Here is a 25,205-nt window from a genome sequence, read left to right on the forward strand (position 1 = left end):
CAAGCTCTCTGATTAGAGCTCAGAACAAGTCCAATGGCAAAAATCAATCATAAAATGTTTGTTGGTACTTGCACTTAAAGAAAATTACCATGCGCAATGTAGTTTATGGTGCAGAAAACGGCAGAGAATCATTTTGACTTAAGTTATTCACTTCATTCTGTTTTATATGTCCTGTCCATTGTGATTACCAAATCCAAATTGAGAAGGCAGCCAGGGGACACAAAAGCAGTGAAAAACAGGAGCTAGAGCAAGGGAAGATACAGAGCCAAGTCTCTTCTCTGTGTTTGTGGGTGCTGATGAGCTTGGCTGAGAGGATATGGAGAGGGTTCCTGCAGGGCAGCAGTCTGCTCTGAATGGGCCAGCTGTTCCCTGCTCATTCTTGTGTCCCAGTACCCACTGAGCAGCCAGGCTCTGCCAAAAAGAAGGACAGATACAGCCTCACTACACAGCACAAAGTGACAAAGCCTGCTTTTACGAGGGGTTCCATTCAGAGATGACCAAAAGGCTCCAGGATAACTGTGGAGACCATATGCTCAAACCAGGGCAGAGCTTCTGCTCCCCCATCAGTCCTTCTCCTCAGGACATTAGTTCACCTCCAATTCAACTCCACGACTGGACCAGCCTAACCCAGCATGGCTAGCCTGCGGGGGGCCTTGGATCCCCCAGGGAGGTGTTGATGGGCTTTGTTTCCCAACTTGGATGCCCTGCTAGCGGCTTGCTGACAACGACATGTGGGCCTGCTGACGGAGCACCAAGGGGGAGCTAAGGGGAGCACGATGAAGAGATGTAGCCAGACATCTGTGGACTTGTGCAGGGCAGTAGAGGGTCAACCCTGAGGCAGAGGGGTGGAGAGTAATGGATACCTCTACTTTGTTTGTCAGCGAGTGCAAAAACAGGTGCATACAGACAGAGCATAAGGACATAATGGAGCAATTGAGTGCAGTCAGTTAATCATTCACAATTGACTCTTCAATTTCTGAGAATGGCAGACCTTGAATGTTTTCACTCTGCTGGGAATCAATCTACTCTGGTGGAATACAAAAAGTCAGAAGGTTCACACCCAAGCATCACCTTTAGAACTTTGAAAGAAAGCTTAATGGGTTTTAAATTAACCCTGTTGCTTATTCCATTGAAATGAGAGTGTGATAAAAAGCATATATGCTCAGATCACTGAGATACTCTGGGATCATCATTAATAAAACCATGGTCCCTATCACCCCACACAATCAGTGCAACAAGCAGAAAAGGGACTGGAACTGTCGTGTGTAAACAAAGTGATTGATTTTATTCACACAGCAATAATGACTGGATGCCATGATGTAATTACTCTTTAATCTCACTTCCAAATGAACTCTATGGTAGAATCCATTTTTCATCAGTAAGAAATTACACACTGCTTCTGCTATTCGCTTGCAAGTCTTTACATTTTTATGGGTACAGTAATATTCCAATTGTGTCCAGAATACATGAGGCACTGTATTCTATATATTATTGATATCACATGTGCCCAAGCACCCTTATTTTGTAGATTCTGTCAACCTATTTCCCACTTCTCCTCCCACAGTTTTAAATGTGAAAACTTACTTTGAACCTTTTACATAAAACATTTGAGTTGTAAGTTGTGAATGTGATTTTTCAAAATAAAAATGACCATACATGAGCAAAGAATTTGCTGCAACTGTTTTAAAATTAAGGCATTGTGTATTAAGCAATACATAGATCACACTGCAGAATATGGATTTATGTGTTGGGTTGTTTGTCTATATGTGGGCAAACAAAGACATAGACAAACACACGCAGGCAGAGGACAGAGACACAGACTTAGACACAGAGCACGGCCACAATCTGAGCAATCAGCAACAGCACCAGTCGAACACTTGTCCAGAAGAGAAAGACTACAAAGGTCATCCACAGTCAAACACAGACAACGGTGCAATGTTATCAACATCACCATATAACACAAAGCACTCACCCCTGTAATTCACCTGCTGCCTTGTGTAAGCAACACATCTCTTAGTCTGTCACATCTGCTTGGATTTAATGAGCTCTGAGGCCTATAATGACATTACTGCCTGCAGAGAACATCGCTGAGAAGACGTTTCCTTCCCATGTGTGCATAGGGGACAAACCAAAAACAGACGCCACTATGCTGTCAGCACTCATTACTGACAGTACAATGCTGAGGAGCCTGCATGCATGAAAAAAACAAAATATATATGGCCATCTAGACATGTCAGCCATCCTGTCAGCAGTCATTACCAAAAATGTACTGATGTGTGTACAATGCAAATAGATACTCGTGCACCACACGTCGCTGCATGTGGTTGGTGAGGTCTCCAACGGTGACCAATGTGCTGTAAAGGCATCCTTAAGAGGATGGAGGATTTCCTGTGTCTGTCAATGAGGCCTAAAAAGAGTAAATGTCACTAATTTAGATTTTTCAGGATTTATTCCCAATAGCTTTACTTACATTCTGTATCGACTAACATTAGATTATTCCATATTTGTCTATTTATAGTCACAGCAGTTTGGAGTGTATTCAGATGCTAAATTTACATTAAAAATTGATTTTTAAAAAAGCTATTGCCCAAGCTTTCTAGTGCATGGGTCAGATTACAAAGCAGGAATCTAACCATAATATCTGCATAGGCAGACAGCATGTCCGAAGAGCTTGTATCACCTTATGACATTATCAAAAGCTATTGTCAGACATTAAAATGCTACAAGACCAGATAATTAACTCTAAACCTATTAGGCAGATGCACCATGTCAATCCCTTAGGCTGTTTTACCTGAGTCAAAATTTGCACTGTCAACCTTCACATTATTTAGAAGTATAAGTGTTTCTTGGTATGTACACAAACAACGACTGATGAGACTCAGATCTTCTGTGCAGTCTGTGTGAATCTAATTTCTCAGCAGTGAGTGTCAGTAACTCACAGCAAACGATGGTAAAAAGGTTAAGGGAAATGTTAGGAATTATGAGTGCATTTATGGGTGTAGCCTTGGTTGCTCAGCGGCTGGCCAATGGTAAAGTGACAGGATGCCACGTTTCTTCAGAGGATGAGTGAGTCCACAGACGACATGTCTGGCTGGTTGTACATAGGCACATAGCTGTCAGTGTCAAACTGATGTCATTTATGCCCAAACCTCCAATTACACACTGGAAGGCACAGTTAGTTTTTGGATCTAACATTTGAGACAGAATCTTAAAATCAGCAGGGCACTAATTTAAATGGCTGAACTGAAATTAATAATCTGGATGAGGAAAACAAATGAGTAATGGTCGCCTTTAAAAGTTTCAACTCTTAATTTCCCAGTGGACCTTGGCACTGTCAGAGAACCGTATCACAGTCAGTTGAGAGGTCCAGAAAAAAGTAATTTAATACGCAGGGTTTACAACTGTTTAAAAAAACCCTCTGTAAGTACTGTATAGCTTTGTTGAGCTTTATTGTACAATAATGTTTCTTTGAAAAACATGTATGCAACATTACTTAACACTGGAAAGCATGAATGGATCTAACTTCATCATTTTTTAAATGGTCAAATGTGACAACCTGGTCTACGTTTTTGTTTCTCACATCCCTTCCTGTGGCTTAAGCTCAAACTAGCTACCATGTCACTCCAGTAATGACCCTGGTAATGATCTCTGAAACACTGGGACAGAAGATGTAAGGATAAAGAAAGAAAGAGGAGGAGGCGGGATGTAAAGACAAATACAGAGGCCATGTTTCCATCCCTCATGTTGCACATGTTTTAACCAAATCTATGGAAGGTTAACAAAACAAAATGAGAGTAAGTGCATTTCTATGAGAAAGTGCAATAACATGTGCACTAAACCTGGTAGAAGAACATGTACAGATAAATAGAAATTTGCTGCACATTGTTTTAGAAACAAATATATGGTTGAATAAAATCAATCACTCACAGTTGAAAGAATACAGACAAAAACTGGAAAGAAGTAAATAACGTAATGTGTGAAATGGCCAATAAATGGGTTCTTATTACTTGCCAGGAGGAAATCAATCAAGCTGTAAAAATATTTGTGGGCAGTGACATATGAAACTACTCAAAGTTAAGTGAAGAGTGTCTTTTCAATTATTTTTGAAGACTGTATTCTCCTTTGAAAGACAGAAACAAAAAAAAGCAGCAAAGAAAGACAGCGAGACAGCAGAAGAGGTAGAAAAAAGTGAAAGAGAAAAACAATACAGCTAGTCCATCAGTAGCTCTCGGCATCCATTGTTCCGCATCAATACAGCGATCAGTATTTCCAGATCACTGAGCTGGGGGTTAACCATGGCTGTGTGCGCTGGACAAAGGTCACCCAGGAGAGGCTTGCTGTGAGGTCCAGCATCTCACCCCTGAGAATCCAGACTCAGGGCTCCTGTCTGGACCAGGCTTCCTTAATCACCATGACCAGAAAGTCGATACTGTGCACGAGTCAATTACCCAGGGAGGGGAACTCATGGCGCCACGTGATCTAGGAGTTTCCCTTATCCAGGCCACCAATCTTTCTGACAGCCAACTCATAGGCAACTTATGGGTTTTAGTGGAGAAGCAGATCTTTACATTAATAATTCACTCTGTCCGTGGCTGCATCTCATCTCCCTCAGTGCTACTGAGTGTGAGACCACACAGATACACACAGCAGGCGAGAAAATGCAATGCTGGAATTGAAATGAGACTCTCTTGTGCTCAACTATCTCATTCTCTGCTTCTGTGCTCCCCCTATCCTCTTATTTGTTTCCCCACTCTTTTGTTTTTTCTCTCTCTGTCTTCTAACCCGTTCTGGTCGACTGGTGATAGCATTCCTGAGCTGTTACTTTAGCTCTTTCACTGTCTCCCACACTCACTCTCCTTACCAGTGATGCAGTTGAAAACAAAAAGAATGGATAAATGACTGCCTTCAATATAGTTTCTGACATTCCTATTACAAAGATGTATGCCAATCTAAAAAGTTAGGTGAGCTATTCTAAAATAAAAACAGTTCTGAAAGTCTACGCTACTAAAAAAAAAACAAAAACAAAAAAAAAAACGTTATGGCACTATTTCTGGTCTACTAATACTCTTGTCTGTCCTCATTCCCTTCTCCACTGACCCATGCTGCTCTGATGCTCACAGAACTATAGTCTTTCCTGCATCACTTTTATCTTCTCTCCAAATTATCTCTCACCTCCTTTCCTTCATTTCCTTCCTCTTTCCTTGCCTCCATTCCATTTTGCTCTTGCCAGTGGTATCCTGGTGGTGATGGAGAGCTTACTCTTTCTCTGTGAGCTGCTGTCCCTAATGAGGCTCCTCAGTCACATACTGTATCAAATTAACAGGCTGCACCAACCTATTACAGCCCAAACCCACAAGCCGGGCCCCGGGGCAGACCCAGTGCCTCACCTCAATGCACTGGCGATTGCACTCTGTGATTGATAAGATGTGATGCAAACAAAGACAGTAAGGCTGGAGACAAAGGGAACGATAGAGACAAAGACACATTTAACATATACACATCTGTAATTTGCCTACTATGACAAATATCAGTCTTTCCAAGCAGTAGTTACCCTCTTGATGGAATAAGTAATGAGGGGAAAAGGTCACAGACTGCCCGTGTCAAGAATATTCATTTCATAATTTGTTGAAACAACAGTAATCATTGCCAAAGACCTCTCCACAGTGCTAAAGTGTTAGACTAACAATGCACACAGGTCACTGTGAAAACGTGTTTCTATTCTCTTTAAAGACCTGCAGGTACATTATTAATTTTAATGACATTACATTCTTGTCTTTAGTGGTGAAGACATAGAAAAACATCTGGATTGGCTAACCATAAAGCTTTATATACATCGGCTGGATGAGAATGTATGCACAGGAGAGCGTGTTATGCTGTAACCATCCATCTGGCTAATTGGATCTTGAATCTTGGAACACACACTTGACATACTCTGATAAGGTTATAACCTCTCCCGTGCCTTTATGGTGTTAGTTCACTATTATAATTAATTAGTCGCTTCAAGCTTAAGCATAGCGTTCTGTTATAACTGTGAAAGAAGGGTGAACTCAAATGGCATGTGCCAGTGATGTCCAAATTACAGATGGATGATACAACAGTGTTCATTGTTCAGCATGAAGCTGAAGAGATGCAAAAAATAAATAAATAAATAAAAATGAAATGTTAATGCTTAAATCAAGCTACAATAATGGTTTGATTACCCTGAGAAGAGAGATAACACTGTATGTGTCTTGAAGACAAACCCAGAGAAGGTCATTCCAGAATAAATGTCACCAATAAATTGGTTCCCAGAGAGAAAAAAAAGACCCCTGGGTTATTTTACAAGAAAACAATGCTCCTATAAAAGAGCTTAGTCCTAGTCTATCACTGTGAAAACAGGGATGTCCAAGACTACTGCCTCCTGGCTAGACTTATACTACCAGAAACACAGCGGGGAAAAGACAAACGCGGACAATGACACATAGAAGACAGAAAGAGAAAAGCGGTTAAAAGGAGACAAAAAGGGGCAAATGAACATATGATAAAGACAAAAAAGGAACTGAAAGACAGAACAAAACAGACACTGAGAGACAAGAGAAAATGTTAAGAGGCTACATACAAGAGATGGAGAGAAAAAGAAGAATACAGAGAAGCCCTGTAGTGAGAGGCAGTGCTGGTTTAGGATGACAGCTTCATCATTGTGCACTGGCTCTTCAAACCTCCTCATCCAACTCTGTTGTCAACAGGCTTTCCCAGCTACATTACTCACACTGCAACATCAGTTACAGGCTAGTCTCCTCGGACATCTCTGCACAGACACTGGCACAGACATGTTTCACCTAACAGCATTTTAAACCACTGAGACACCTTTTTTTCCTGCAAATGTCATCATTTGATTAACTTGGCAAATGCATTTCCAACATACTACCAATTAAAATCTTATCTGAAATAAGTCTGAATTACTGATGATGTTATTTTAATCTGAGATGTGGTCAGTTACAGTGATATGCTTCAGAAAAAAAAAAAAAAAAAAAAACACATACATGCCAGAAAACAAAATCAGTTGGTGGAGTGCAAACATGCACACACTTAGATACACTCTGATTCTGTCCCTCTATGTAGTTGTGGTTTGTAGAACACAAAGAGTCTTTGCCCTCTCCTTTTCTTTCCTTTAATGTCTCTTCAAACACACAAGCCACGGTGTGAGGCAGGATATCGGTCCAGGGTTACGATTGAAAAGCTTTGTCAAACAACACAAGGACAGGGTGAATCCAGAGGTATTGATCTTGATGCACTTAAACTGCAGATGAGCATGTCCCAAAATGTAAGGTTGCAGAGGAGATCTGCTCCAACACTAGCTCTGAGCTTACCCAGCACTATTACAAAAAAAACATTTACTCAGGATCAAGAAATTTCACATTTGTTTATTTAGATTTTTTTTTGTGATTTCTGGGCAGTAGAGCCTTAGAAGGTTCTGCTTATTAGCCAACCTAGATAATTTCAGATAATTCCATGAAGCATGCCTATGTCATATTCTCGCACAGAACCAAGCAGCGCAATAGATTATGATACGATTTGTACTGGTCTTCAGTACATTCTGCATTTGTGTTCTTGTTGGCGTTTACATTTTTTTTTTTTTTTTTACAGTGCCCATCTGTTCCTGTCATGTCCTTCAACAGCTGCAGAGTGCTAGCCGCCCACTCGCACACACTCACACCTACAAACCCCTCTATCACACCAGTGTCAACAGGTCCGATTTCCTCTTCAGTTTGACTGCAGCTACAGGAAAGAAAAAAAAAAACAAAAAAAAAACAGGTCTGCAATTAGATTGGTGCCAGCTGTCTATACCAGTGACACTGGACGATATCCCCCACCAAGTAACTGCCTGCAACAACGAAACAAGCTACTTGACATATCAAATGACCCAGTGGAAAGTGCCTCTGTGTGCTGTGAATGCCACTATCTGTCATGTCTCATGCATCCATGCCGCAGGTCCTGGGTAGCCAGCAGCGGGTATGAAATGTGCCCTGTCCTCTGGAATGGCCCAGACATGGATTAATAGTGTCATTAATCTTACCTTTAAAATGAATGACTTCAGCACCTCCAACTTGTACCACAGTGGCTGTGCAGTCCCTCCCCCTTGTGCCTTAACCCTTCCCTACCCACTGCACTGTAATGAATGGGGAGTGGGTCTGCCATCCTATCAATCCTTGGCTTGGCACAGCCTTGGCAGAGTGGCGTATCACAGGCCAGTAGGAATGTTCCTGCCACTATAGACCACTTTCTCTCAGTCTTGCTTCTAGTTCTATTTCTGTGTGTGTCTATGTGCTGCTAGGTTGTTAGAAAAATGTAAAACGCTGCTGTTGACTATGGTAATATGATCAAATACAAGCACACTCACTGTGACTTAAGACTTTCTTAACTGTGATGCAAGGTGATCAATTATAAGGGAAAAAAAATAAATAGCTTTCCTATATAAATAAATCATTCACTGTTGATTAAATGCAGGTAAACAAGAAAGGAACGAGCAACAGACATGTAGTACTAGTTGTAACCTGTGCATGCCAAATGCAGCTCTCTTTTGTTTTGGTTATATAACAGACATTTTGCTTATATTAGTACTAGAGTTAAAGAAAGCATATGTACTAATTCTGATAGGAGTGACGATGCAGTGTTTTTCCACACCAGAACTGGGGAAATCACATTGCCTTCTTAATTTCCATCATATTAACCTCCCTGACAACACAGAGCAGATGTTGTAAACTCTGGACTTGTGACACTGGGTGAATTTGAATTGTTTTATTATTGTGAAACAGCAGAACTATCTTATACAATTTGGCTAAATGCATTTGGGTAATCTTTTAGGTACATGTGCACTGCTGTGACTCCAACTCACAATTATTTTCATTATTGATTAATCTGTGAAATGTCAAAAATGTTTATCACAGTTTCCCAGAGCCAAAACTGAGGTCTTCAAATATCTTGTCTTGACTAAGCAGCAGTCCAACATCAGAAATTGTCGATTTACATAGGGTATAGATATAAAAACCTGCATATTCTCACATCACAGAAGCTAGACATTTTACCAATTCCAGACTTAGCTGATATAGTTGTTGGCATGATGTCAATCACCTTTTCAGATAATTTTGTTCTATGATGATGTTGTGTTTAAGCCATACCAGAAAAAAAAAAAAACTGATTATCTTAGGAAATATAGCATGTATAATACCAACAGTTTTGCATACTCAATTGCAAAATTTTGTGTTTCTTTAAGATACATAAAATTTTACAAAACAAAAACTGTCCATAATAATGACAGCTAACATAATGATTTGCTCTCACCAGCACTGCATGTGTCAATGCCTAGTGGAAATGTCAAATACATCAAAAACTGTCTGGCACAAAGCTGTGTGCGAGCAGTGAGAGCTACTGTGCTGGCCGCCATTCATCACTAAGTGAGGGGGAGGGAGGTTATCAAGCTCCAGCTAGAGATTTCTCATTTCATCAATAAGTCGTCAGTCTTCCTGCTCTTCCCCTCTCCTCCCATATCCTATACCTTCCGCTCTTCGGCTTTGCCAAATGACCCTCCATGCCACAGAGGCCACTGGCCATTATCCAATAGGCCAGACACACACACACATACACAGTATGGACTGTCACTGTCTAAGTCAGTGAAACACACAGAACTATTTTTAGAATAGCAGTTTTGCCAGGAAACATTTGTCTGAGAACATGTGCTGTTTTTTTTGTTTGTTTTTTTTGACACAATACAGTTATCCAGTTCAGTACATGCCCATTCTTCTTGTTCTGGCCCCTGAGTATCACACAACAATTACAACTCTTTTCTTTAGCACTTTGAAACTTGACTGGTCTTCAGTTCCTCCCAAAAAAACAATTGATGAGGTGAGACTGCCAAGTCAGTGGCAAAGGAAAACAAGGACACAGTCAAAACATGCTCATTTACAAGCATTCTTTCTGACAATTATTTAGCAGAGAGACTGTAACAAAGTGAAACGTCCTTTATATAAGATTTGCTTGAGCTTATGTATTATGTTTCCTCGTGTTTCTAAAAAAATCAACAAAGGAGTCCCACTAAATTGACAGAAGGAGCAGCGGAACTAATATAACAAAGGAAACAGAAGAAGGTATGCAACTGCACAATATTAATACTTTTAGTTTATCAATAAATTGAGTATGTTTAATTTTTAGACATCCCATACCTAGTACCACAATAGTACCAAGCCAAAAAAAAAAAAAAAATACCAGCTGACACCAACTCTGGCATTCTGGTACACTGGTTTTGCATCACTCAGTACTATACTGTCAGATCAGTGTGTAATAACTGTCACTCATTTCTCATGGGATCATGGAGATGTGACATAAGTGGGTAGCTCATAGAAGCCAGGATCTCACAAAACCTGGCAACCACTGAATGGGGAGTAGACATAATGACTAGTCAGGGAACAGGGTTTGAAGGGATGCGGTTTCATCCTTTTCTGTTAAATGAGTTAACAGAAAATCTTAAACATAAAATTATTGCAGCTATAGAAGTTAGTTTTTGCTATGTGACATGTTCAGTTCATGTTTTGGATGCATGGTCCTGTTTGCTACTGTTAAAGGATGCTGTGAAATCAGCTGTTCAACTGCTCTAGGTGTCACTGCCCTGATGACTTTAAAAACATTTCCTGGTAAACACAGTGACTCCTACATGGAAATATCTACTACATCATGTGTTAATCTTGTGTGTGTCGCAACTTGATGGCTTCATGAATTCTTTATTTAACCACACAACTTTTTTGCTTCACTCATCTGTCACCGCAATATTGCTTGTGTCTAAAAATATCTTTATTTGTTACTGCATGTCCTTAGTTTATATATTATGAAAGAAGCCTCGCCTATGACGATAAAAAGATAAATGTGAAAGCTGGTGTTGTAGATATTACAGTTTTGAGTTGGTGAAAAGGGCACCCGTGAGTTTATTGCACAGTACAGTAAATGATGTGAGGCATGGGAGGAAAAAGAAGGGTGTTAATTATTCACTTCCCTGTCCGGTTTTCAGCTACTGGCCTTGCAGCCCATGCTTATTTATAGCTGCCTATTATCAACTGGGGTAATGCATTAATGTGCTGCTGAGCTAATTCTCAAGCAATCTTTGAAATGTACCATGGCAGATGTGACAGACAAGAAAACAAAGCCAGAGATGAGAGGATAACTGCCAAAATGTATACACTGGTAGCATACATTTCCCAAAAAGGTGTACAAAGAAAAAATATAGATCTTTGGTAATGTGCCACTGTCAGTACATGCTCCGGATATTCCACAAGTTGCAGCTCAGGGCTATGAAAGCAGGGTTACAGGCCAAAAAATGTGCTGCCACATGTACCTGCCATTGCCTAGGGTGAGTTTTCACTCTTCTGAGTGAGTGAGAAGGAGATGGAAATCATTCAGCACCATACCCTCATTCTTTTCTCTTAAATTGTCCCCATAAACAAACCCACAGGTGCTGTAATATGAATTTGTTCCCACAGTCTCTGCCTCTCTCTCCTATCACTTTTACTTTTGCCATCTCAAGTCTTTATATTCAGCTCTCTTCTAGTCTCGTTTTACCACTCTTCCTTTCATTCCTCTGCCTTTATCTCTGTCATCCCTCTCTCAATGTTCCCACCTCTAAATGTGCTCCCATACCCACTTAGGCAATTGCCAAACTGCTAATATTCCTGGCATTCACGCTGTAGCGCCGACAGAGGGCTTAGTCCCACACTATCATGAGTAATTGGAATAATCAACTCCATTGCTAATGACTCATCTCTTGGCACTGGATAGTAGTCTCTACATCACTGGAACTGAGGTGCAGGAGGTTTCAGTGCCGGGAGACATTTGCTAGCACATTTCTCAGACAAAAAGAGAAAGAAAGCGAAACAGCAAACACCTATCTATCGTGAGTCAACCACTACGGAAAGCATTAAGGTTTTCTTCCCCTGGGTGTTCAGGCTGCTAAATGACAGAGCATGACCTGAAATATTGGATGAGGACAAATTGAGGTTACAACTTTGACACCACCAGCATAAAGTATTTCACAAAAGGAAGGGTTATTTCTGTCTGATCCACCACACTCCAACCCCACCCCTGAACCAAACATACACACACATTTGTACACTGTTTTGAAGTTATGTTTGAGGGTACACTTACTGACATGATGCATTCATTAGCCCCTTGTTCATCACAACTAAATGACCCACCCCAACCCCTGCCATAACCTGCTCTAAACCACAATGCAGTATTAAAACCCAAATTGGTCCCACAAGGTATATCCATACAGGTATACACATAAACACCCGCATGCGTACGCATGCACACATGCGCACACACTGTAGTGGTGTGGCTATAGCTTGAGGTCTGGCAAGTAGACTGAACTGAAGTATGTTTGTTTGGGAGAGCTCAATCATGCAAGCTGTTTGCACAACAGGCCTCCTCTGGACTGTGGGAAAACTCTCACATGGTCGTCTGCTGGCCTGCCTTGCTGGCTGGCTGGAGGATATGAAGATGAGTGTGTGTTCATTGAGAAATGGCTTGATGCAGACTTCTGCAATACTAACCCAACCTCCTCTTGTATTTGTCAGTGTAACAAGTCTAAACAGCTACAACAATGTATCAGGGAACAGTCATGTGGACTGGATAAAGTATTGCCACAAAAGCTGAGGCAAGTTTTTCTTCTTCTTCTGTGTGATGGAAAAACATCAATATAGAGACAGAAAGATATGGGCAAGTGTAAAATTTGTTGCAAACACTTAAAATACATACGCACCCTAAATAAAATAACTACACATGCCAGAACACCACGCTCACACACACACACACACACACACACACACACACACACACACACACACACACACATTCAACAGACTTACACAAATACAAAGATAGCACATGCAATTGCTGGAGCGTGAAGACATGACAAACATTCAATACACACTGGAAAACATACACACAGGAAACACTGTAAAGACAGAGTAGCTGCGCACGTCTTCACATAACTGCAGGTGGTGCAGTTTGCCATGGCCGGCAGTCAGCATGTAGCAGCTTATGGGTGGGTGGGACTGGCTTTTCAGGTTAAAGAAGTCGTGACATGCCCCTCCAGCAGGCCCATAAATCAGCCAGCTCAACCTCACTAGGGAGAGAAAGCAAAGCACACAAACACATACACGACCAACAGCCAGTTCACATGCACAGTTGCATATATACACCACACACAGCAGGAGAGCACGCTCTGTTATGTAAATGGATGTGGCACTTTTTGCTTCGGGCCTTACATGCCACACCTCCAGCACACCTCAAGCGTGTATGTTAGTGTGTTTAAGGTTAGAATATTGTGTAATCAAGGAATTATAAATGCATCTTCAAAACAGCACATTCGGTTTCCAGAGATTTTAACTTGTGACTTCTTGTGACCTTGAGCTAAATACAAGGCATAATAATCAACCAGTTTTTTTAACTCATGGGGTTACAATGACTCATAAAAAGCAAAATGTGAGGGAGAACAGGGAATGAGTGTGTAAAACCTTTTTTTATCACGATATGAGACTGACCTCATACTACAACCTTTTCCTAATCCCTAAACCCCAGACATTTCACCACTTCAATTTCCTAAATGAAACTTTATTTTTCTAAGCAATATTTATATGGTAATTATCTTTATGAATAATTATCCATATGTACTAAATGTGAATTAAATTGTTATGGAGACGTCTCACTACATGGAATCATTTATGAACAGCTTAGTCACACTCTTGCCTTATAGAGTGGATACTGTCTGATCACTACAGAATCTCTGCTAAGTACAGTGCAAAACCAGAAGTGATTACTCAACACTAAAGGCACTAATCTGAGGTGGCCAGTTCCAAGAGTAGAAGCAATTCAAGTGTTTCTGCATGCAGAAAACATAGAAATACAAGTTATGAATCAGGTTTCTTCAAGCCGATATGCGATAAGCTGACAACACACTTGAAAAAAACTGAAACCTAAAGATTGTCTTTGAAGACCCATTAAAAATTTATATTCTTTTTTTTTATTTTCAGTCTACTGCTTAGAAATTGATGGAAACGCTTTTACACACCTTTGGATTTTGCAAGTTGAGACAGTTAAAGTTCATTTTATAAAGAGGTAGACATCCAGTTTTATAGATGGCATAAATTTGACGGGCGGGAAATTAAAAACTTGTCTCTGACAGCCATAAATAGAAAAGTTTCGGTTGTTTTGGTATGTTTGGGATTCGGTGTCCATCTGCACCAATCTGTGAAAGCAAGAGCTGAGAGGAGAGAGGGTTGTTGTAGCTTCAACTGTGCTTAGCCTGCATTATAAAAACGGTCTTGTCTGGAGTCAAAGAAAAATGAAATGACTGGGATCAACTGTGAGAGAATTAGACAGAAAAAGATGCAAGCCCCGAGCTTCTTTGAGATGTTAGGGCTTTCTTTGGTACATTGCAAGAGTTCATGCAGTGGTTCCTCTCTCACCTCTTTAGGCAACTAAACTCAGAGTGCACAGCTCTGCCTGACCAAAATACTGTCAGAATGAGAGATGCAGCAATTACCTTATAGCCATAGCCAGTATACTAATGTGTTGCTATTCACACAGTGAGTAAGTGAAAGAGCAGCATCTGACCTTCATTATTGTACATTATTGAAGTATCCTTGAGCAAAGCATTTAACTCACAACTGCAACAGCGAGGTTGAACTGGGCTGCAGATGTGAATGTGTCTAATAATGTGAATTTGTAGATAGGTAATGATATAAAAGGACATTTATCTAACTTTGATAAATAACTGTTTAAAATTATCAGCAACCTGCTACTGAGTTGAATTAGCCACGTGATTACAGATTAAAATTTTCCACAGAACATTCAACAATTATACTAAAACCTAAAGAAAAAGATAGATGCATTTAACCATGCCTTAATTATTCTGAAAGATTGAATCCTGATTGAGACTATATTCTAACCAATAGTTATGAATATGAATCTGGCATATCTGAATGACTTCTTTCCTATATTTGATATAATTATTATGGAAATAATCACATAATCACCCCTGTTTGCAGGTGAGGATATCAAATATTATCAAATTTCCCTTGGTTCTAAAAATGGAATTCCTGACTGTGCATCGTTATGTTTTAATTATGCACATTATTTAATGCTTGTGAAATAATCCATCCATCATCAGTGAATAAATCCAAAGATCATTATGAATATTAAAAGGATGACAGCAGAGTCAAATAAATCTACTAACAGCTCTATTTAAAACAATGCCCTGCCAGTTGAGTCAAAACAGCAGAAAAACAAGAATTGGCAATCAATAGATATGATGGATAAAAGCAGCAAGGCTGAAAACAACACCATAACACGTTTCAAAGACAGAAGCAGAGAGAAAAAAAAATGCCTGAAGACTTTATCAGATCAAACAAACAATTGCTGCCAGGATAGTTTAGCTTGTCAGTATAGTCGAATGCAGAATTGTGTCAAGTTAAATTTAAAGGCAGAGGAAAACTTGGTTTAGGTTCAAGATCTAAGTGACAACACAAAGGGCTTGTTCAGATTCTCTCTCTTCCCCTTAAAGCTTCCTCCAGCAGAAAGAAGCGATAAATCTTGAGTTGTTGTACTCAGCTGAGGCAATGACTGGGCCAGAGGTCAAACCAGTAAGACAGATGAAAACAAGAGATTGCCTGGAGGCCCATTAAAAGAAAATTGCTGAGGAGGGACAGAGACATTCATGTCCTGCCTTTGTGAGCGCGATGTGAGCAAGTGTGTGTGTTTATAAGAACACCGTATGTACAGGAGGGTGAGCGGTACCAGTGTCTGGTATAAAATATGACTGTGTCAATATATCAAAGAGTAAATAGGCCTACTCATGTCTTATAGTCATCCCAGTTCCTGAAACATCCAATGAAGCTTTGACATTTATGAAAGTATTTTTTAACATTCCTTTCTTAGGTACTAAGGTCTGTCTGGGAGAGGGAAACAGCTGCCACATGCCTTGTTTTCTCCACATTTTTCATCATCTCTCTTCACTCTCTGTGCATTCTTTGTTCTTTGTCATTGCTCACACTTAGCCACAGAATGACAAAGCTGTGAGGAGAATGTGGTTCTGCTGAATTTTTATGTTAGCACATAGCTATAGTTGTATTCCAAAAAACCAAAAAAAAAACCAAAAAAAAAAAACCCTGCCTTCCTGGAAATCCCAGCAAGTGGCTGTCTCCATGTGTACACAATTCAATGGGCAGAAAAACAGGTCAAAAGCACCTCTCGATTAATTAGCCTGATACCTCTGAGGTGAGTTTTTAAATACCATATGGGCTCATATGATATCCAGGGGGCAAAGTCTCTGCTTTTTGACATATTTTGTGACATGGGTCATTTCTGCTTTGCTGCACCTGTCATGTAAAACTGCATTGGGTTATCTGAGTCTCTTCATTAATTGCCAGATTGGGAACATATGGTGAAATCACACTGCATATTAATTAATACTGCACCAGGACATGAAATGTGAACTCTAGAGCCAAGACACAAATCAATTACTTGTCAATTAACCTGCAATTACTGAAGGTGTGAATGTGGACAGAGATAGCTGGGTGACACAAAATAGTTTAATTATTAAAAAACTAAGGACATAAGGAAGGGATTAAAAGTGTTGATCTACCTGCCATCATCTTCTGGGCCTCATATGGCTCCATGTAGCCATCATTCTCAGTTGTCACTTTTTCGGTGGTGGTCTGAGTGCCACCAGCCTGCTCGGCATCAAAAGGATCCGCATAGTCTTCAAGGATAATGAGCTGCAGAAAAAAAAAAAAAAGACAGATGAGATTGAGAGACGGGAAAACGTGAAATAGCAGTTGAGGGATCCATTTTGCGGCTCTGTTGAGCACTACAACAGATAGAGTGTCAGGAAAGTTGCATGACAGATACTGCTGCAGCCCAGGACAGGACAAGTGATATCCACTGAGACAGGTCAGGAGATAAAAGGAGAAATACATAAATAACACCCCACCTCTGTATGCCTCAGCACACAACCACAATGCCTCAGCTTTTAGCAGTCTATGCTACTGCTGGTCTCCCTAATTATATGATAGCCCAGTGACAGGCCTACATTTCAAAAGTAGAGGAACTAAGACCATAACTGCTCAAACTTTCTTAAGAGAAACAATTTGGCAGATTTATGCCGAGCTGGCAGTGAGCCACGGCTAATTGCAGTCTTGCTCTTTTGCTGAGTATTTTGTGCAGTGGATGGCAATTAGGTGGACGGCCCGAGAACCAGAAATACAACTTAAACCTTTAGGGAGTAGAGCAGCAGTCCGCGTCTACAGTGCCTTGGGGGCATATTTGTTTCCTTGAAATGTCTGCTTTATCTACAGGATGCTGCTTCAAAAGTAAAGATCTTCCTTTTGAAAGGAAATAAACTCCCATCTGAGCCATCTGTCCTCTTGGACATTGCATGTAATGAGGGGGTGTGGGTGCAAGGGTTTAGGCCAGCTGTTAGAAAACTGACTTTCTCTGTTGAGCCTCCTGACAGTCTAGTCCTGCCAAGGAGTGGGCAGAGAAGAGAAGCACGGCATGTTCTATAACTTAAAACATCTCAATAAAAGGTTTTTATGGTTAAAACCAGTGCACAAACAAAGAAATGCTTCTGCATACACCTAAGTAAGCATGTGAATATGTACATGACTGGCACTACACCCTATGAGTCATGTGTACAGAACGGGATTTGGTCTCATTATAAACAATCTCATCACTCATCTAGTGGAAGGGGCCGGGCGGGGCAGCCTGGAGGTGGACTGTGCCTCATGCCTGCCATGCTGTCCATCTTTGCCACAGAGAGAACACACTTCCCAGAAGCAAGTTCCCCATGCAGGCCACCCGTGAGACTGGTGCATACACACACACACACACACACACACACCTGCCAAGCCTCTGGAAAGTAAACAAAGTGTACATACACTATATACCCTTCAATTTCTCAACAACTAGGAAAGATATTTTTACAGTAGCGATCAAGGTCAAGTTCCAAGCAGACATAAATTTTCAAAAAGATGTCCTGACAAGTTTCCAAGTGCTAAATGCTAGAGGGTTCGCTAGGGATAATTTGTAAGCTGCTTAGTGACAGAGAAATGCTGGTAGGTATATCCCTGCAAACATCATCTCCACTATATGTAGATTAAGAAATAAAAGCAGAGGAAGTACCACAGACTCATAGCAGCTACTGTGTTTTAAATCCACCTTCTTCAATATTCCCTCTCCATCTGTTTAGGGGAAAATAACAAGAGCTGTTTTCTGCCGCAGCATAATTACAGGTTCCTCAAATGTTTTGCCTCTGTGAATTCAAAAATGAGGGGGGATCCAAGACAAACATTGTCCTGGTTTGTTTTGGTGCCGCAAAAAATACACAAATTTCACTTGCAAGTTTAATTAAAATTCAGCCATTCTGATAAGCAACATCTTTGAGGCCCCAGAGATCCAAAAACTCTGCAAATTATGCATGGCCACAGTGTCATTACCATCTCACACCTTGTTGCATGGAAACTTAGCCATTAGTAATCACAGAGTGTGCAAAACACAAATCAGATACAGTCACTGCAAATACAGCTCAAACCTATGAATAAGTAACCCTCACTTTAAAAAAAAACAACATATGAATCACTTAAAATGAAGGCCAATGCTCATCTGACTGTGTTCCACATAGTGTTCAAGAGGGGTTTGAGACCAAAGGTGACAAATGTGATGAAACATGTGCTGTATCTTACAATCTCTTTAGCAGCTTTACATGACAAAAGTAGTTTATGCCTTTGCCCCATGTGAGTTTTTTCTGCGCTCACAACTTAAAACTTCTTCCACCTTAAAACTTCATGACTCTTAATCATGAGCCAAGGGTATGTTTCAGGAAATAATGGCAATCACTTACTGAGTTATGTGTGGAGCCACTCCAAACCCATGACATCATCTTTTGCCTTTCCTGTTGACATAATGTTGGACAAATAAGGGTGGGATATGTGATGAAAACCTCTGATAGCATCAGACAGAGTGGTGTCTTGGGATTAAATGCAATCACGAATAAAAGCCAAAGGTTGGGCTTGAGACTCAAACACTATGCTTGGCCTGGGATGCTACAATCTTACTGACTGAAAATGCAGATAAGGCAAGACATATCTTACTATAAATTATATGCTTCATTACCATTTTTACCTTCTCAAACAATCAAAGGCATGAGGCTCAGTTAAAGCCTAATAGTCCTGCTTGTACACAAGTCAAAATAATCAACAATCACAATTTCCCATTCAAGATTTTTTCTAAAATCTACAACTGTTAACACTATGAACATCTTAATTCTGGATTCTGTGTACATATATACTTAAATTGGGTTCCAAAGGCTTCTCATCAAACAGTTAATACTACAGTAAAGACATGGATATTGAGCTCTGAGTTGGGAACTAAAAGCACTTTTCAGCACCTGTCGCATGTTTTTATTGTAGTCAGCAGGGACAGTGAAGTTTCTTTTCCCATTAGAAGCAAATTTAAGATGATGACAAACCATTTTCCAGCTCACTTACCGCTGAGTAAAAATGAAACAAACAGAAGATGGTCGTGGAAGAATGAAGCTGCCTCTTGTTATTTCATTATCATTTTTAATTATAAGTGAAATGTGTTACTGTTTCCACAAAATCCTGGTAATGTAGACAACTAATGTTCTCAAAAGTATCTGTCATGAGGAGGTTCTGAGCTGCATGGTCATTATCAGCTCTGCTTGGTGTCACATTCATATCTTTACAAACCAGAACTGTGAATGTCTATTGTATTCCGTTGTCACCCATTAGCAGGCACCAACATTATTAACTTTAGCCTCCCCTCTGCTTTGAGGACATGCGGGGCTTTGAACCATCGAGTATTTAGCCCAGCCTGCTTCTATAAAGTCCCATCACCCAGCCCCTGCAGCCTAGATCATGTTAGGATGGAGGAGGTGGTTCATACATCCAAATTGTTCCAATGTGTGCTTTTTGTCCCACTGCACTAATAACTACTTTGCAGCAGGAGGAGCACAGGGATGTGAGGAGAGGGGTGCTAGAGAGCGATGGCATTGCCTGGGGAAACACCATCTGCCTTGTGGCATGCCAGGGTGTGTCAGGACTGCAGCCAAGCCACACTTGTCATGAAAATAAAATTCCCCCTCAGCACAAGACTGAACTGCCTCGATATATTAGACTTTAGCCAAGATGTGATGTAAGCCTATGTGAATCTCACAAAGTCACCTCATAGGCTTAGGCCATGTCCCTGTGGTGGCAGGGTTCTTTACCAGGCTGCAGCATAGAGAGAGAACTCACTCAATTACTTTCATTGCACAGCTCAGATCCCAGCTAGGCCATGTCTTACACCTGCCAGAGCTCTGGCAGCACAGAACGGAGAGTGACTTCTTGAAAACCACTGCGGCTCTCAGCCACTGAATCTGACTTCAAATCAGTGGGAACAGAGGCAGGACATTACCGAAGGAGGGAGACTATAACAGGCACCTGCCACTTTGGCTCAGTGTTTAACGATGCTAGAGCGTCTAGGATTACAATTCGATTGGGCCACAGTGTTCCATTAGAAGCCAAAAAATATGGGCTACTTCTGCTGCATTCTTAATGGACAGAGAATGTGACTGACCGGCTTATCAGATAATCAAGACAAAAGAATAAAAAATACTGAAAATGCATTAGTCGAAATTTGAGCCCCTAGAAGGAAATTTAGTTATAATAATTAGAAAATTATCTGGTGCATTTTGGGTAAGTTACATGTCCAGTATTGGGATTTTACCATCAGCAACCAGAAGCAAATTCAATATAACAGTAGGCTGATGATTTTACTCAGCAACAACCAGATAAACACCTTTATACATAAATGTAGACAGAGAATAAAAGCTAGTCTCAGTGGCATTGAATGAGTGCAGACAGGAATATGATATTAATGTCATGTCTGGTTCAGGAAGGATTGAATACGTCAGGGGCTAGTCAAGGTTGAAGCACCTCTGAGACTGCCAGACAAGTCAGTAAGGCTGTAGAATGAGACATGAGAAGAAAAAAAAGAAAAGAAAAAGGACTGACGTGTGTGATTTATGTCTCATGCCATGAGGGATTTCAGCCACTGATAACCTAATACAACTCAGTGCTTAGCAGCTCAATTGCATTAAGGCATTTCAAAAGGCTTTTTGCTGCTATTGCTCTTTTGTTCTTCAGTGTAACAAAAAAACATGCCACTATAGTGAGGATAGAAAGCCATTTTAAAGAAGAGAGGAAGGGAGGGGGAGCTAAGACAAAAGACGAGGGGACACTTTTTTATATAATCTTTCTACAAAACAAAATGCATGTATAAAGTATGGTTATACCTCATGGGTAGAAGAATGTTCAAATCTTCAAGTGAAAGCAAAACTCAGCAAGCTATAGCTTCTTGAAGTGCCTCTGCTGATAACGCCTTTGCCTTATCTTTGTCTATAAACACTGGATGAATGCTTTGTGTGGGCTATGCAGTCATCCTTACATATCTTGGCCACAATTTTCTAGAAAGACCATACTGGCAAGAAAGAAACACTCCCTCAAGGCAATTTATTTAAGCAAAAATGATCACAGCTTCTCTGTTGACATAATGCAGTTACTATCAATAAGATACTTTCATGTTTCTAAGAAGCGAGAGAAAATCTGGTTACAATTCATTGAAGGCCCCTTGTGAAGACTGAGCCATGCTGGGTTCTATAACTCCCAAATAGATTAGGCAGATGGAAAACTGGCTTTGCCTCTGAAGGGGAGACAGTGCAGTAGTGGATTTCCCACTATACAGGCTTGACATTAATGAAACTTTATTGAAACGTTTCCTAAGAAACACGGTTTCTGCTTGGGTATTCTGTCTCTCTGTGAACTTGGAAGAGTGATGTGCCTCTTCTAAAGGCCTATTTAGGAGTCTGCAGAGGTAGCTAATCAAATTATTATATTTGCTATAAAGGCGCTTTTTCACAATCAGTCAAAAGCTACTGCAGTCTGTGCACAAATGAAGAGCACTTCACTTGAGCTACAGTAAAATTCTGTTTATTTCCAGGTATATTCATTTGCTTTGCTTTAATCTAATTGGACAATCATTCAAGAGCCGTGGCTATGCGTGATATACTCATCCTTGTAAATCAGCAAACACAAAATCTGACTTCACAGGAAACAAGATATACCCACACCTTTACAGAAAATGTATGACCTGATGGTGACATGAAAATCAGGCACAGAGCTACAGAAAAAAACCCATCTATGTTGTTTTCTTACCAATCATCTTCAAAAGTGCATATTGTCAACCATAACAGCTACCATTAAAGATTTCACTTAGCATTCCCCTTTGCACATCAATGTGCCCAGCCAACAGTTTCACATGTGTCTCCCTTAGGGACATCTGCACTCTTCAAAGAACAGCTCACTTCTAGCTGTATACTAATTTATTACACACAACCTCCCCTTTTCAGATTCAGACCGCATTAAATGTTGGTTCTTCAGATCTCTGCACTCTTGCCCATGTGGGATGGCTTTCGCACGGCAAACGGGATGAAGCCTGTTCTTTTGGCACAAGTGATTAAGCCTGTTGTTGATCATGGCTTGCATGGGAATACTTCCAGATGCAGCAAGTCAATACCGACACCATGCACCACATTTCCAGGGGGAAAACATCAGCAGTGCATACAAAAAAAGAATGTAAAACATATTATGTAAACCTAGATAATCTCCACATCCCTTATTGTGACCATATGCATTCACAAACCAGGTAAGTAAGCATAAATTGCACAAGAACCTCTCTGTAGCATTTACAGAATGTCAGGCTATAAAGTAGAGGTCGACCGATATGGGTTTTCTCTGGCCGATGCCGATGCCGATATTTGGAAATCAGGGCAGCTGATGGCCGATATATGATGCTGCTTCTTTTGGCAGATTTTAATTTTCCCCCTTCATCTCACAAGGAATAAAAAACACCCAGGAATAAAAAGTGATTTAATTGCTTAAATTAAACATTTATTGAGGATTGATTTATTGCAGGGTCACGATCCTTATGTTTGTTGACAGACATTGCTATAATTCAAAGGGCCATAGTCTAAGAATATGCACAAACAAATCATATGTGCAACAAGTCATTTGCATGTGAAAGTTTTAAAACGTTCGCAATTCAGACAAAACTTCTGGCTAAAACGTGCACGTTAACTTTCCGACGCACAGACTCATTTATTGAGGAAAGATATCCTGCGTGTTTTAGCAAGAATATTCATCTGAATTGCACACGTTTCTACTTTCAGATTTGTTGCACACATGATAAGCATGGTCAGCATCAATTCTAATACGCTACAATGTAATTACACGTTGGAAACTAATGGTTTTCCCCTGCCATCATTAGCTGAAGCCGTGTGTGTAAAATGTAAACAGGGCACGGTACAGTATGCGTTGCTCCGTCTCTCAACGCTTAGCTGGTCGCAGAAGTGCCTGCCTATAAACCGGCCTAATGTGCAGCGAAATGGGCCGATTCCGATTAATTAAAATGTGCAAAAAAAACGGCCGATTAATCGGCTCGGCCGATATATCGGTCGACCTCTACTATAAAGTAAGAAGATGTGTCTTTGAGGAAGAGATGATTCAAACAAACAGGCTCAACGTCACGTGGGAAAACAATGTCCTGCTCATCTAGTCCTTTCTATACTTTTAACTTTAACTGCACTTAAACAAATCACATAGTAGGTAATAATACAATTTTAAGCAGCTAAATGTGTAACCTCACTTTTTAACAAATTCTTACACTGGCTACAACAAAGGAATGCATCTTTCTTTTGAACCCAAGGCAGCGAAGCACAAAAAGCATCCCAACTTGTCACTAAGGACCTCATTCATTGAAACACACTCTACACAGCCACTTAAGGCCTCCAGTGGAGAAAGGGGAGGAGGCCGTGGGTTGCACCCTATGAAGGTGCTCTTAATATGCGACAGATATTCAAGATTAAGTACTTGACGACATGCTTGACAAAATCCAATTTCCTTCCTCTTCCCCCATTCCTGTGTGATAGATTTATTGGCAGTGTTTCTGCAGACAGTTAGTGATGCAGCACAAGAGTTGAGAGTAACTCAGGTGCTACAAAGGAATGTTGGATTTTTATAAAATATGATAATCCTGCATCCATGTGAATGAGCAGTTTGTTCACAACATGGTTATACTACTTTCCATCATCACTGCAGTTACACTTATGTTTTTTTTTTATTTCAAATTAGTGTAGAAAACTTAAAAAGGATAATTTAAATTATTTGCTTACAAAAGGTACAAGAATGCTGAAACATAATGTATACATGCACTTCCATTTCATGTTTCCTCCATGACACACAGGCAGTAACACTATTGTTTATCATGGTTCCTGTAAGAATAAAACTTACACAATTAAGGAAGTGGGGTTTTATGAAACAACATGAGAAGGTCCATTGGGATGGAAGCTTTGATTTTTGGAGAGTGATTTATAGAGCAGGGAGAAAGACAAACAAAAGTCCGGACATACACAAAGCTACAGATTTCAGTGTGTCTTGATAGAGGACAGAAGCTCTGTGGCTCAGCCTCTCTGCAGTGAGGATCCACCGAGGTCCCTGCACGTCGCCCACACTGACAATAGAGCGGGTGCACAGGGTGGAGACTCATACCAGTGCTATTGCTATGTGGCTTCCCACCTCTCTGAGCAGGATAGCAAAAGGCGAGAGAGGCTATATTCAGAGAGTTGAGGGACAATCACCAGTCTGCTGCCACAAACAGCTCCCAGTGGAGCAAAAGCTATGTGGCGTCACCATTTGTCACTACTTCCAATATCTCGATTGCTCAAGTCCAAACAACCAAGAACATTAACTCTTTTTTTATATTATAGCAAGCAAGCAGCAGTCAGAATACCCAGCCTACCCAGAGGGGCAAGCACAGACTTGTCAAGTTAAAAAGGGAATGTCACTAAGTTGTAAACACTTCCTGTTAGGAAGGGAGCACTTCCTTGATCATGGAACAACTAAGCCATTCCTTATTCTCTCCCAAACAACTACAGATAATGGATTTCTCTCTCTACCTATGGTGCTAGAAAAAAAAAAAGTATATACAAGCCCTTGTGAGTAGATTACAGATATGAGCAGCATTATAACACCGCTCATATTATTTAGTAAACTAATTTCCTATTG

The 25,205-nt window shown here is 40.5% G+C and overlaps 1 protein-coding gene across 4 annotated transcripts in view; it reads right to left on the bottom strand.

Moving 5' to 3' along the window:
- shf (Src homology 2 domain containing F) overlaps positions 1-25,205 on the bottom strand; it is an 88,279-nt gene that overhangs the window by 55,434 nt on the left and 7,640 nt on the right. For all 4 annotated transcript variants that reach the window (XM_026294241.1, XM_026294239.1, XM_026294240.1 and 1 more), the window contains exon 2: positions 16,670-16,802. In XM_026294241.1, the coding sequence (XP_026150026.1) occupies positions 16,670-16,802 (133 nt within the window). The remainder of the gene's footprint in view (positions 1-16,669; positions 16,803-25,205) is intronic.

This window comes from Mastacembelus armatus, chromosome 3 (genome assembly GCF_900324485.2).
Source record: "Mastacembelus armatus chromosome 3, fMasArm1.2, whole genome shotgun sequence".
Classification (NCBI taxonomy): domain Eukaryota; kingdom Metazoa; phylum Chordata; class Actinopteri; order Synbranchiformes; family Mastacembelidae; genus Mastacembelus; species Mastacembelus armatus.